At 43.9% G+C, this 15,262-nt stretch overlaps 1 protein-coding gene across 4 annotated transcripts in view; it reads left to right on the plus strand.

Annotated features, from left to right (window-relative positions):
• Positions 1-2,314: 2,314 nt before the first annotated feature.
• The window catches only part of Melk (maternal embryonic leucine zipper kinase), a 60,256-nt gene continuing 47,308 nt past the window's right edge, over positions 2,315-15,262 (plus strand). The window contains exons 1-7 of one of the 4 annotated variants that reach the window (XM_087549674.1): positions 2,315-2,426; positions 2,908-2,999; positions 6,642-6,737; positions 8,478-8,563; positions 10,753-10,869; positions 12,773-12,916; positions 14,212-14,280. In XM_087549674.1, the coding sequence (XP_087405800.1) occupies positions 6,680-6,737; positions 8,478-8,563; positions 10,753-10,869; positions 12,773-12,916; positions 14,212-14,280 (474 nt within the window). In that variant the 5' untranslated portion in view covers positions 2,315-2,426; positions 2,908-2,999; positions 6,642-6,679. 4 annotated transcript variants of the gene reach the window in all.

Raw genomic sequence — 15,262 nt, forward strand, 5'->3', positions numbered from 1 at the left:
TGCAGTGCTTAAGAACACTGACTGCTGGGGTTGGGGATTTAGCTCAGTGGTAGAGCGCTTGCCTAGCAAGCACAAGGCCCTGGGTTCGGTCCCCAGCTCCGGGGGGGGGGGGGGGGGAGAAAGAACACTGACTGGACAGGGGTTCAATTCTGAGCATCCCTGTGGTGCCTAAACCAGTTCCAGGGGAACTGAAGCGCTCTTTTCTGGCCCTCCGCAGGCACTGCACACGTGCGGCACTCAGATATAACCACAGGCAAAATAGACATACACATAAAACTAAAACAAATAAAAACTTTGAAAAGAAAAAAGAAAAAGGAAAATGCCTCACTCGCCTGCCTATGGGCCAATCCAGTGGGAGGTTCCCTCTTCCCAGATACCTCTAGTTTGTGTCCAGTTGACTGTGGTGACTGAACCACACTCCATTAACAAACACAAGCCCATCTATGAAACTGTCCTCTAGAAGCCTGCCCTCGGACAGGCTTCATGAAAGAGGTGGGGACGCCAAATGTGTCCACCGATATTAGGTTCACCCAAGTTGCACTAGGGAGTGCCCCGTGCTGTTTTCCTTTGTATGATTATCTGTGGGGAGGGCTCACTAAACAGCTCTGTACATTGGTGCCCTCTGTCTCTTTGGTAGCCACTTTCAAAACCAGACAGTCCATGAGGCTGTGAGTTAATTACTGAGTGTCAAATAACGGTGAAGATGCAAACACGTATGCGTATATGCTTTATTTTTTTCTTCCCCATAACTGTAACTCGTAATATTTTTCTGGTTTGGGTTGTTCCTACAATCCAGCTCACGCAACCTATATAAGTTTTATTTTTATTTATTTTTTAAAGATTTATTTATTTTATTTATATGAGTACACTGTAGCTGTCTTCAGACACCCCAGAAGAGGGCATCAGATCACATCACAGATGGTTGTGAGCCACCATGTGGGTGTTGGGAATTGAACTCAGGACCTCTGGAAGAGCAGTCAGTGCTCTTAACCACTGAGCCATCTTTCCGGTCCCTATAATGATGAAGCTCACCACTGGGTGCAACAAGGATGCTATGATGAATAATACTTCTGTTGGCACACTGGGTGTGTATGGTGCATTGACTTTTTCTTTTCAAAAAACATTTACATATTTGTTTGCAGGGGTGGTGAATGAGGAAATCAGAGTTTCTGGGGATTGATTTTGGGTTGTCAGGGGTAGTGGCAAACATCTTCACCTGGTGAACCACATTGCTAGCATCTTGATGGATAGTTGATTTAGTTCCTAAGGTTTTATAACTCATAGCAACAGATTTTAGTAAGAGTCAAGAAATGCACAGGCTGGGGGAAAGCAGCACAAGGTTAGAGTTCTTGTTTAGAGTAGTCAAGGCCAGGGAGGGTCCTCCCACAAACCGGAAGGGGAAAAAGATCAGGGGAACGATGGATCAGTGGGTGATGGGAACTGTTGCCAAGTGGATAGCTTGACTCTGTTAGTTAGACCTATTAGATGGCAAGAGAGAACCAACTCTTGAAAGTTGTCCTTTAATGGCCACATGGGTAGAGTGGTACGTGTGCCCAAACACACACACACACACTCGAATAAATGAATGTAATGAGAACTTAAGAAAGAGAACATAAGAAAGTTGATTATGTGAAAACTTAACAAATCGATGTCTTCTGGAAAATTTTTCTGTGCAGTGTGGAGATAGGCACTGCAGTTAGTATAGGCAAACTATTTTAAAGAAGGAAATGAAGATGAGAGAGGGTTTTGGTTAGTATGGGGAGCAGGAAGGGAGACTTGATTGGATATTATCAACATACTTTATATACATGTATGAAATTGTCGAAGAATAAAGGTATTTTTAAAATAAAAATGTTCTTTTTCAAAAAGATTTATTCATTTATTATTATATGAGTACACTGTAGCTGTCCTCAGACACACCAGAAGAGGGCATGAGATCCAATTACAGATGAGCCACCATATGGTTGTTGGGAATTGAACTCAGGACCTCTGGAAGAGCGATCAGTGCTCTTAACCACTGCACCATCTCTCCAGCCCAAATAAAAATATTCTTTAAAAAAAAAATGAGGAGGCAAGGCCTTAATTCTTCAGTCAGTATGTTGAAGTCTTCACCATCTCTGATCCTGAGCGTTTGACAACCTCCTACACATCTAACGTCCCATCACAAGTTTTAGCCTATCTCACCCGCCCCACCATCGCCCTGCCCAGTTTTCTCCTGGCCCCGCCCCACCTCCTTGGACTGGGTCTCGGGCTCCCGTGGGCACCGCCTCTTCCGGCCCGCGAGTTTTGATTCCCTTGGCGGGCGGAAACTGCTGGAACTTGAATCCTGCAGAGATTCCCACCGACTGTTCCGGCTTTGCTAGGCTCTGCTGCCGGCTGCTTCACCCTCTGTCCTGTTCGGTCCTGCCAGGCCCGCTGCCCTTTAGGTCAGTACTCCCGCCCTCAGGCGGTATTCTGGGCTTTTTGGGGCGTGGCTAGGAGACGGAGCTTCCCTGAGGTTGCACCCATCAGCGCTGTTCTCTGTGAGAAAGTCTAGATTTTTCGACCCTGGCCTTCCCAGATGGTGGGGTGTCTGTGTGTGTGTGTTTGTGCCTGGCCTTCACAGATGGTGGTGGTGGTGGTGGTGGTGGTGGTGGTGGTGGTGGTGTGGTGTGTGTCTGTGCCTGGCCTTCATAGATGGTGGGGTGTGAGTGTGTGTGTGTGTGTGTGTGTGTGCGTGCGCGCGCGTGCCTAGCCTTCATAGATGGTGGTGGAAGTGGTGTGTGTGTGTCTGTGTGTGTGTGTGTGTGTGTGTGTGTGTGTGTGTGCGTGCGCCTGGCTTTCACAGATGGTGGTGGTGGTGTGTGTGTTTGTGTGTGTTTTGCCTCTCGTTCTGAGACGTATCTTGGTCTCGAATTCACTTTGTAGCCAAAGTGGTCCTTGAGTTCTGGATACTTCTGCCATAGCTTCCTGAGACCTGGGGATACAGGCGTGAGTGCTCCCCACTCCTGGCTCACGAGGTAATTGATAAATTTTGATAGAGCGTTTGACGCCCTGGAGGCTGCTGTAGATGGGAATTTTCAGTTCTGTTTCAGTGCTCTTGATTTTCTGCAAAAGCGGTTCAGAGATGGGCTTTGAGGTACTTTACTTCGTTCAACTCAGTTTTCTGGAGTACTCCAGTTAAAAGAGAAATGTGTGATTACCCCCCTTTTAGAGTCCAAATCTTTCTTTGCTTTGTACCTCTTCAAAGCAAGTGGCCTGAGACTCCCATATTGTAAGGGTGCTCAGGAAGCTATAGTAGTAAATGTTCCTGTCAAGAAGGTTGTGGAGAGAAACAGGGAAACTTCTCTGAGAAGGCATTCCAAGGCAGGAAGCTCATACTATGGTGAGGTTAGTGAGTATTCTAGTCTCACCTTAGGTGGATTTCTGTGGTTAGTGGAGTAGGAAGAGAGGCTTTCGCAGGAGGCTTAAGTCCCAACTTTTGTTCATGTTTTGGCTTCTGTTTCTTATGAGGTGTGAGAGAATCAGAGAAGCCCTGTTAAACACTGTCGTGGACGTCGTGGACTGTCGTGGAAACAGTGGCTCTCTCCTTTTTGCTTATCTATTATGACAGATTAGATGGACAGATCAGTCCCTAAATGCTTTTTGGAATGAATACCTCTATTGCTCCACAAGGGAACAGAAGGGTGCAATGCCACTCCACTGTATTCTAAGGCTAAGTTCTTAAACCATTCTGCATTTGAAGTGACCAGATGAGTGTCTCAATGAGCATGAGAGACAAGTTAATGTATTTTGTAGTAAGTGATAGCATAGCTCAAATAACACCACACTGGTAGCAAGATACCCTCAGTTTGCCTTCCTATGAAGACTCACCATATAGTCCAAGCTGGCCTCGAACTCACAGAGATGCACCTGCCTCTGCTTCCTGAGTGCTGGGATAAAGGCATGTACCACGGTATCTGATAGTTTAATCACAACTCTCCCAGTATCTAGCTGGTTTCTTATTTCTTCACAAAGATCTCTATTGCATATGCCCCATTTCTTCACCAACCAAAGGAATACGCAGATACATTTTTGCTTCCTGTATTCCAATTTCTAGAAGGTAAACAGGATGTGTAAGATTATTTAGACCCAGCTTTATACCCACAACATGATCTAATCACTAGTCTGTCTTTTTTTCTTTTTGTAGGTGGGGGGTAGGAGTTGGGGGTTGGGGGTGGAGGGTTTAAGACAGAGTTTTCTGTGTACCTCTGGTTGTCCTGGAACTCACTCTGTAGATCAGGCTGGCCTTGAAGTCAAAGATCCAGATCCGCCTGCCTCTCCCTCCCAAGTGCTGGGACTAAAGATGTCACGTCAGCCCAGCTAGTTTTCACAATAGTTGCAAAAATGATCTTCCCTGGATTTCAAGATATAATCTAGCCCTGTAGTGATGTTACTCAAAGACATGGTGTGATTTGAGGCAGAGGGTAGACAGAAAAAAAGGATTTAGTGTTTGTGCAAATTAGTCTTTCCTTAGGAACTGGAAGTTTAAAACTCCATAGAGAGTCCTCTGTGTGTGTGTGTGTGTGTGTGTGTGTGTGTGTGTGTGTGTGTGTGTGTGTGTGTTGTTGTTGTTGTTGTTGTTGTTGTTGTTGTTGGGATTAGTCAGGAAGCATGAAAGTTCAAAACTGCCTGGGCTATTGAGAGAAGTCAAGACTGGTGGGATTGCAGGCCTGCATCTCCAAGCTGGGCTTGCTAGCCTACTTATAGCGGACAGCTCTTCAGTCAAATGTATAGCCCCAAATTTTTCCATTTCCTTACTTGCTTTCCCTCTTCCTCCTCCCTTCCTTTGAACAGGATCTTAGGAGTTACTGGGCCATGTCTTGACCTCCAAACTTAGATTATTTCTTGTCTAGGAATTTCTTAGTTTTCTGATTCCAGTTTTGTTTTTTGTCTTTTGGTTTTTTACTCCCAGAGTTGTCTACAGGCAAATGGCCATTTAGAGATTTCTGAGTTAGCATATTCCCTTAAAAATCGCTCCTTAAAATTTGGATGGGTAAGCTGTGGCTGTGGGTTAGCACTGACTGTGTGAGCAGTACCTGAGTCCGGGCCTCAGAGCCCATGTAAATCTGCTGGGTCTCTCTGTCCTTGAACCTTCACACACACACAATGGCATTGCACACCCACCGACACATAAAAAGTAAAACATTTGTCTGTATGAGTGTATAGCATGCTAGTGCCTGCAGAGACCAGAGGAGGGTGTTGGATCATCTGGATTTGGGGTTACAGGTGGTCGTAAGCATGAGTGCTTAGGACTTAACCTGAGAGAGCAGCGCAAGCACTCTTAGCTCCCAAGTTCCTGTCCAGTCTTTTCCCCCAACACCTGACCCCATCTCCTGCTTTATTATAGGGTCTTATGTGTAACCCAGGCTGTTCTGGAACTTTAAATCTTCTTTTCTGGTGTCCCCAGTGCTGGGAATATAGGCAGGCATCAGTGTTAGGCTGGAACCTCTGCTCATTCTCTGCACAAGCTGGGAAACCCATCTGTCCTCCTCCAAACCCTGCCCGTACAGAGAAAACAACTGCTTGGAGAAAACTCCTGCGTGTCATCACTCCTTGTCTCCCTATTTCTGGCAACCCACCCAAGAATGCTCACGCAGGGGCTCAGATTCTGACCGTGTATGGACGCCATCCCAGCTCCTAGCTGGCATGTCATCACTCCTCACCTAAGCTTTGTAAAACCCCCTTGCTTTAGCCTGCATGTGTGAGTTCACTGAGCCCCACCTGTGAACCGACCCCAGAGCTGCCTCCTAATAAACCTGCCTTTATCTACTTTTAATCTGGTCTAATCTGGCCTATATTTGCATCACCAAAGGAGAGAAAATGCCTATCAATAAACATACTTGGTTCGCTTTCTTCTTTAATGGTGTCTTTGTGCAGAAGTTCTGAATGTGTGTGCTTCTGTGTGCTGGCACACATACACAAACATACACAGACTCACATTTTAGTTTTTTTTTCCCCCTAGTTGATTTGGAACTCATGTAGACCAGGCTGGCCTCAAACTTGGCAGTGTGTGTGTATGTTTGTGTGTGTATGTGTGTGCTATAGTGCATGTGTGGAAGTTAGATGACAGCTATGGGAGTTGTCTTTCTGCCATCGGGGTCCTAGGGATTAAACTCAGCTTTTCAGGTTTGGTGGCAAGTGCCTTTACCCACCGAACAAGTGGATTTGTGGTTTGAGACATAGTCTCCTGTAGCCCAGGCTGGTCTTGAACTTGCTGTGTAGTCTAGGAAGAAAACCTTGAGCTCCTGCTTCTACCTTTTAAATATGGGCATTACAGGCAAGTACTCTTACCTTAGTAAGTTCAACTCTTTATCGGAATTTGATTTGTGTGGATGATGTGAGGCAGGAATCCAGGTTTTGATTTTTGTTTTGTTTTGTTGTTTTTGAGGCAGGATCTCTCTGTGTAGCCCTGGCTGTCCTGGGAGTCAGATCCTCCTGCGTCTGCCTCCTGGGTGCTGGGACTGAAGGTGTGGGCCGCCTCCGCCCTGCTCTGTTGCTTACTAGTTAGTGCTCTGGTCATTTATATGCCCTAGCTTTATGCTCATCCGTGTTCACAGAGGGGGGCGGTGAGCTGCCGATGTTCCTCTTATCGGATACGTACTCTTTCTCCTGTTTTACAGGTTCTTGTTGTGATTTTGAATAAGCTTCCAGCTGGACTATGAAAGATTATGACGAGCTCCTTAAATACTATGAATTATATGAAACTATTGGGACAGGTAAATGTCAATTTTTTTTTTCTTGGAGGCAGAATACAGGTAAATTAATTGAAAGTATGGTCTATTTGGGTAGTCATGAGCTTTTTAGTATAATTGATGTACCTCAAATTTTGTTTTGTACCTATAATTAAAAAGTTTGAATTTTATTTTGTGTGTGTGTTTGTCTGGTGTATGTCTCTGTGGGTGATGTATGTGGGAAACATGCCACAACATGCGTGTGGAGATAAAATGACAGCTTTGTGAAGTAGATGCCCTTTTACCTTTATGTGGGTTCTAGGGCTGACTCAGGTCAGTCACCTTTGCTGCTGCGCCATCTCTCCTGGTCCTCTGCCTGCTTTAATAAAGCAGAGCAGAGCAAGGGCAGACTCTCAAAGAGCCTTACAGGTCACTACAAAAGTGGTGTGTGTTTTAGTGTAAATGAAGCCACTGGAGAGACAGTGCTCAGCTAAGGAGCGATATGGCCTATGTTTTGAAAGGGTCATCCTGGCCGCTTGAGAGTGAAGGCCCTGGGTGGGGAGAGCAGGGCTGTCGAAGCGATGGCAGGCAGGAGAGCCCATGTCAGGAGAGGGTGGCAGCATGGCTAGAATTTGAGGGTGAAGCTAGTGAGACTGAGTCGTAATACAGTAAAATGGGCATGATGTCAGTGAGTTTCAGATGAGTATACAGTCACGCACTACCTGCTCAGAGAAGACATGGCCACTTCTCAGCAGCACCTGTCCCCTTCCTAAGGAAGCCATTGGTATGTCTGCCCCGCGCAAGTGGCGGGGAGGGATTTGCCTGCAAGTTGTACATGGAATGCTGGAGAAAGTACGTTCCGTGCTGCAAGTTCCACGCCACCTGGGAAAACAGCACGGAAGACCTTGGAAGAGACTATTTGAATCTTTTTTTTTGAGTTATTAATTTGAACCTCTTTCAGATAGCTAGAAGTATTTAGTCAGCCTCTGACCCAGTTTTAATATACAATTGATTTGTAGTTTTAAAGCTCATTGAAGATTTGTGTAATTTGTCTTCAGTTTTAATAACTTTATGTTGTGTTCTAGCATGTTCATAATAAAGCAAATTTAATTGCAGCGTTAAACATAGAATATGGTTAAAAAGATTTACTTCTATTACTATGTATGTGTGATCTGTGCGTGAGTAATCCTTGTGTCTGTGGTGGCAGAGGAGAGCAGAAGAGGGTGTTTGATCCCCTGGGGCTGGAGGAATAGGCAGTTGCGAGCTGTCTGATGTGGGTGCCGGTAACTGAACCCTGGTGGTCTGTAAGAGTGTCAAACACACGTTAACTTATTAGCCATCTCTCCAGCTTCCGTAGAGCATATTTTTAAAGAGTGAATATTTTTTCCTACTTCTTTAGTATAAAATCAGATATTTGCTGTTCATGGTAGGGGGAAAAAATCCATCTAGAACAGTGGTTCTTAACCTTCCTAATGCTGCAACTCCTTAATACAGGGTTGTGGTGCTCCTCAACCAAAAAATTATCGTTGATACTCCACAACTTTAATTTTGCTATGGTTAGGAATTGTCATCTAAATATCTGTGTTTTCTGATGGTCTTAGTACCCCTGTGAAAGGATTGTTTGTCACAGGTGGTAAGTACTGGTCTAGAACATGGACTGAAAAGAATCTGGAGTCCTGGCTAGCATGTGGAAGTGACAGAAGAAAGGAAAATTTCCAGGAAAAATCTTTTAAAAAACCTGTGCTTGGACCCTCATTTATCTCCGTTTGCATTTTCTATACTTAGGTGGCTTTGCAAAGGTCAAACTTGCCTGTCATATCCTCACTGGAGAAATGGTAGCTATAAAAATCATGGATAAGAATGCACTAGGGGTAAGTTTGAAATTCTTTTTTACTTTACTTGTATGAAATAATGGGTTCCATTGATAATTTTTTTATATAGTAGTTATAGTATATTGATCACTGATAATTTTATATATGAGTCATAGTATGTTGGTCATATTTATCTCTCATGACGTTAAAACTTAACTTTGAGTCAAGGTTTCCATATATACAGTAGGGTTGGGTTAGGGTTAGGGTAGGGTTAGGGTTAGGGTTGGGTTAGGGTTAGGGTTGGGTTAGGGTTAGGGTAGGGTTAGGGTAGGGTTAGGGTTTGCTGTCTTAGGCTCACCTTGTGTTGAAGTTGGCCTTCAACTGTATTGATCTTTCTGCTTTACCTTCATGAGTCTTAGGGCTGCTGGTGTTCATCATATCCTACTAAGAAATATATTTATCCTTTTCTATGTATGTATACATGGCATGTGTATGGGTACACATGTAGGTGTGTGTACATGTGTATGTCCATACATGTACAGAGGCCTGAGGTTGATATTGGAATCTTCCTTGATGCTTTCCACTTTATTCTTTCTAAGGCATGGTATTTGAGTCAAACCCAGAGCTTGCTGGTATAGCTAGCCTCACTAGACAGCTTGCTGTGGAGACCCTGTCTCTCTCTTCTGAACCTGGAATTATAAACAGGCTGCCATACTTACCTGGAATTTACGCGGCTTCTGGGGATTCAAATTCTAGCCCTCCTGCTTGCACAGCAAATGTAAAGATTTGGGGGCTTGAGATATGACTCAGCAGTTAAGAGCACTTGTTGCACTTCCAGAAGACCCAGGTTCCATTCCCATCATCCATGTCAGCCATTGAACATGGAGTCAAGCATCTGTAACTCCAGTTTCAGGGCACCCAGCTCCTCTGGCTTCTGAGGACATCTGGAATCACACACACACACACACACACACACACACACACACACACACACACAAAAACACACAATTAAAAACAATAACAACAAACCTTACTAAAGAAAGCAAGACCTTGGGTGGTGATATGCTGTTGGTAAGTATGCTATGTAAGCATGAGAACATGAGTCTGGACTCTAAGCTCTCCCAGAAACAGTTGAGCATGGTGGCTTTGTACAACCATAATCCCAGTGTACACAGTCTAGACTAATTGGTGGATGCCAGGTTCAAGGAGAGACTCTCTTGGAAAATAGATGGGTATCGATTAAGGAAGACAGATGGCCTTTATATGTGTCTGCACACGTGTGTATATATTTACGTATACATGTCCCCCACACATACATATACCACACTCAAAAAGACCTGTGGTTTTCATGTAATCTGGATCCAGGCATAGTGGTACATACTTCCAATCCCAACACTTAAGAGGCAGGAGGAGGAGAAGGATTGCTCCAAGTGCAAGGTCAGCTTGGCCCACATAGCTAGGTCAAGGCTAGTCAGGGCTGTACAGTGAGACCTCAGCAGCAGCAGTAATGAGAGGTACTTTTACAAGTAACTAATTTCATTGAGACTCCTTTCTTGTCCTTTAGTCCAGACTGACCTATAACTCACTTTGTAACCCAGGTTGTCTTCAGACTGGAACCTCTTCCCCAAGTCTTCAGACTGCTAGGATTGCCTCCAGGCCTGCTAATGGCGTCTCTGTGATTTCTCTATTTGAATGGTCCCTTCTACACTAGTCTGAGATTCTTTCAGGAATTCTACTGTGTAGTAGCTTTTTATCATTGTGGCAAATACTTGAGGGAAACAGTTTAAAAGGAGGAATGATTGAGTTTTGTCTTGTCTTGTGGTTTGGGTTCAATAATCCATTGCTTTGGGCCTGAGGTGAGGTTGACTGTCATCATGGTTTGAGCATGTGCCTCAGTGGCAGCTAGGAGACAGCATGCCTTTGCTAGTAGGCGTGCTCCTTTATTCCACCCATGCCCAAGCTGACTCAGGGGTGTCCCCGTGTTCAGTGTGGGTCCTCTCTGAGTCCCAGAGGCTCCTAGCGTGTGCTAGCTAATCTCCACCCACGCACACTGACAGGTCGACTGACACACCTACACTGAGTTTGCTTTTATAAAGTTCCTCAGGATGCGAGTTTCGTAATGCTTTTCTGTTTTTCGAGCAGCTTGTTTTCAAGCTAGTGATAGCTACCTAGTTTAAAGTTGTTGATGCTTGCTTGGAATACTTGCCAGAGAGTTTGTTGCTTGTCTGAACTGATGTTTTGTCAAACAGAGCGATTTGCCCCGAGTCAAAACTGAAATTGATGCCCTGAAGAATCTGAGACATCAGCATATATGTCAGCTCTACCATGTGCTAGAGACAAAGAACAAAATATTCATGGTGCTTGAGGTTAGTGGTGAGCCCCAGACAACTAAGAGTGCTTGTTCGCTTTTTTAGTAGTTGAGAGAGAATTCTGGAAAATTAGAATAAATGTTTGTTCTAGTTTCATTTCTGTGGCCGTGATAGAATAATCCTTATAGAACATAACTGAGGCGGGAGGAAGGGTTAGCTCAGTTCCAGGTTCACAGGAAGGCAGAGCAGCACAAACGTAGCTACGGGTAGAGAGAAACAAATAAATGCTTGCTTGTCTGCCTGTGCTGTTTGATTTCTCCAGTCTTATGCACAGTATAAGACCCTGTCTGGGGAACAGTGCCACCCATAGTGGGCTGGGTCTTCCCACATCAAGGAACTTAGTGATGGCAGCCTCCCATAGACATACCCACAGGCCAGTCCTGTATAGACAATCCATGACTGTCCTCCCAGGTGATTCGAGGTCGTGTTAGGGTAATAAAGTTCACTGCTTTTTTGTTCTTTTCTTTTACCTTTATGTGGGTTCCTGGGATGAAAGCTATCTTGCTGGCCCTTTTTGTGCCTTTTATTAGTATATATTAATTATACATATTGTGTTCTATTGTGACATTTAATACATATTTTTATGTATGAAATAGATTTTATGTTTATGAATATTTTGCCTGCATGTCTGTCTGTGCACCATTTGTGTGTCTGGTGCCTGGTGAAACCACAGAGGGTGTTGGGTCCCCTGGGGCTGGAGTAATAGAAGCTGTCAGCTGCCATATGGATGCTGAGAAATGAACTTGGGTCCTCTGTGAGAGCAGCCCAACCATCTCACCAGCTTTCTTTTTTTTTTTTTTTTTTTGGTTCTTTTTTTCGGAGCTGGGGACCGAACCCAGGGCCTTGCGCTTCCTAGGTAAGCGCTCTACCACTGAGCTAAATCCCCAGCCCCACCAGCTTTCTATATAATGTGTTTTTGACCATATTTGACTATCTCTTATTATATTCTTGTTATCACCCTGGGTCCCTTCTTCTCAACTAGCCCCACTTCTACTTCTATGTCTTTTTTTTTTTTTTTTTTGATAACCCACTGTTCTCTTTTTTTGAGGGTTGCGTACAAGAGCATGGCTACCTTATTAATGGCTGTATCCCTGAAGAAAATGTTTCTCCCTCCCTTATCAATCATTAACTGTATAAATCCTGACGAGGGGGCTTTGTAAGCCCTTTTTCTTAATTACTTTTTCTCCTGTAGATCAGTGTATGATTGTGTGTCAGACATCTGTGTGCTTGTGGGAATGCACGCTTGCACACATGCATGTGGAAACTCAAAGCGTCCTTCTATCTTGTTCTTTCCCTTGCTTGTTAAGACCAGATCTCTCACTGTTTGGTTAGACTGGCTGGCCAAGGAGCCCCAGGAGCTGCTTATCTCTGACTCTGTGCTGGGATTACAGATTTGCGTTGCCAACCGCAGGCTTTTATGTGGGTGCTTGGGGATCTGAACTTAGGTCCTCATGCTTGTTCAGCATGAACCCCTAATGGGCTCTTTTTAGGGAGATTAAAAATCAGTGGTCTTTGGACAATGACCAGCAATAATTACTGGAGAAACAATAATTACTCCTGCTTTTCATTTTTAACTTTAGATTACTATATTAAATGTGAATTTAAGTTGAAAATGAGTTTTAGTACTTTGCTATAAAAATATCAGGCCCAGAGTGAGCTTTTTAAAATCACAGTGATAGTTGGTTTAACTTCTGTTTATTGGTACTAAAACTATTCAAGGGAAGAATTGCTGTTCGAATTCTGGAATAATTACTGTGTTGTTGGATCCTGAGAGTGCAGTTCATTCACTCAGTTCCCTTGCCTTTGACGTTAAACTAATATTGAGTTTGCTATGGTTTTACTTTCCATTCCTGGGAAGTGATTTCTATAATGTGTGTAAATGAGACTCTTGTTGTTTAAGTACTGTCCAGGAGGAGAGCTGTTTGACTACATCATCTCCCAGGATCGCCTGTCGGAAGAGGAGACCCGAGTCATCTTCCGCCAGATCCTGTCTGCAGTTGCATATGTGCACAGCCAGGGCTATGCCCACAGGGACCTCAAGCCAGTGAGTGGTCCTGTCACCCTTAGATGTTTACCGGGACTTCAGCACGGCGTGCCTCATCAAGTACCCCGCCCCCACTTCTGCTTCTTAGGCTTGGGTTGTTGTCAGAATCTGTCCGTTAACTTTTCTTTCTTAGCATCCTCATGACCCGTTATATGCTCTTCGTCAAGATTTTATCCCTGGGAAAAATGAGTCATCCAGTATTTTCCATTCAGTGTTTTCTTTTGTTGTTGTTGAGACATTGTCTACCTATATATAGCCCAGGCCCACAGTATAGCCTTGGCTGTCCCTATCTTGAGCTGGTCTTAGCCACCCAAAATGCTGAGATTATATTCCTTTAGTTTTAAACCATTCCCCCCAGAAAGGGGTAACTCAGCAGAACTGGCAGCTTCTACCTTTAAAGGACTGATGAAGATGTGAACACTCATTCAGTCTTTAGGATCCAGTGTGTGTGATAGTGAATGTGTATTCAAATAACTTTACAAGTCAGGAACGTGGTCAGTCTGCGGCATGGTTATCCCTTTTTAGTTTTTTGGGTTTTTTTTTCTTTATATTTTATTTATTTATTATATATGAGTGCACTGTAGCTGTCTTCATGCACACCAGAAGAGGGCATCAGAGCTCATTACAGATGGTTGTGAGCCACCACGTGGTTGCTGGGATTTGAACTCAGGACCTCGGGAAGAGCAGTCGGTGCTCTTAACCACTGAGCCATCTTTCCAGCCCCACTTTTTAGTTTTTAAACTGCACTCTTCAGTCTGAGCTCTGTTTAGTCTTCTCTTTGTTTTTCCAGACAGGGTTTCTCTGTGTATATAGCCTTGTTTGTCTTGGAACGCTTTTCTGTAGACCAGGCCGTCCTTGAACTCACAGAGACCCACCTGCCTCTGCTTCCAAGTAGTGGGATTAAAGGTGTGTGCCATCACTTTCCAACTCTCCAGACCTCTCTCTTTTTCTTTCTTTTTGTGGTTCTGGGGAGTAAACCTAGGTCACAGGGTTGTTGGGGGCAGTCAGTACTCTTCCCATAGTTGGCCTGGAACTCACTATGTAGACCAGGCTGGCCTCAAACAGATCCACTTGCCTCTGCCTCCTGACGACTGTCATTAAAGGGGGTACCTATCCCTACCTCTATTTTTTCTTGTTTTTTTTTTTTCCACCCCATTGGCTTTTATTTATGTTTTAACTTATATTGGATCTCAGTTTCAAATAGAAACAACTCAATTATTTTTAGAAATGATTAGAAATGGGGTATGACATAAGGAAGTCAGAATACACTTATCAAAATATCTTTGTTTTCTCAGGAAAATTTATTGTTTGACGAAAATCATAAGCTAAAGCTGATTGACTTTGGTCTCTGTGCAAAACCCAAGGTAAGTATGGAAATAAAAGTACATTTATGTCTAAAGTTTACCTGCTGGTGTGTTGTTTTGCACTGACTTTCACTTAATCATTATTGTTTAGTTTCGTCCATTTTAAGGAATTTTATCCTTAGCATTAGTATTTTGTAAGTATGCTACATAATTCTAAGATGGAGCCAAGATTGTGAGTCACCACCGTAGGTCTAGGATTTGTCCCTACAGGGACGCTGTGAGAATCTGGAGTGACAGGTGGCATGAAGCCATTACAGTATGATATTGACGCCTTTGTTTGTAGTTTGAGCATTTTGCCACTAGATGATGATGCCTTTGTTCATTTGTGTAGAAGTTGAGAATTTATTGCGTCTCTAGTTATTGTTCCCCAAATGGTCGCATAACTAAGATTAGTTATACTCTTGTGTCATCCTCTTTCCTTGTTAAAGAAGAGGGAGGTAGATGGCCACGGGCTTCTACAGTTATGCTGCTCAGGACTTCCCTGATCTGCACCAAATAGGAATATACTGGTGTTCTTCAGCGTAACTTCTCTTTGAGGTGACTTTGAGTGTCTCAGCTCTGCTGTGGCAGCAGGTCTCCTGTGAGGTGGCTTGTTGGAGGCTTCCTTCTGGGTTCTCTAATGACGGCACTGCGTTGCTAAAATGAGCTGTCTGTACTCATTAAGAATGTTGAAACTGCAGACCTGTCTCAGCCCTTTGTAGTCCCATGATTATTTCCTGCCCCTCAGAACTAGCAAGGTGCAGAGAGAAGCAGATCTTGCCTCTTTAGTTTTGAATGTCTGATTCTTCTCCCACTGATGTCTATTCTGAGATTACCAGTGGGAGCTCGTGTCTGGAAGCAGATGATTCAGAAGGCAGGTTTAAAAAATTCTTTTACAGACATATAAAAGCTTATAAAGACCATCCTTTGGCAGATAAGTTATATTCTCTACAGGAGGTGGTGAGAATGTTTGTAGAAGACTCCATTAGCTTTTTTGTTTTTT

This window comes from Rattus norvegicus, chromosome 5 (genome assembly GCF_021556685.1).
Source record: "Rattus norvegicus strain SHRSP/BbbUtx chromosome 5, alternate assembly SHRSP_T2T, whole genome shotgun sequence".
NCBI lineage: Eukaryota > Metazoa > Chordata > Mammalia > Rodentia > Muridae > Rattus > Rattus norvegicus.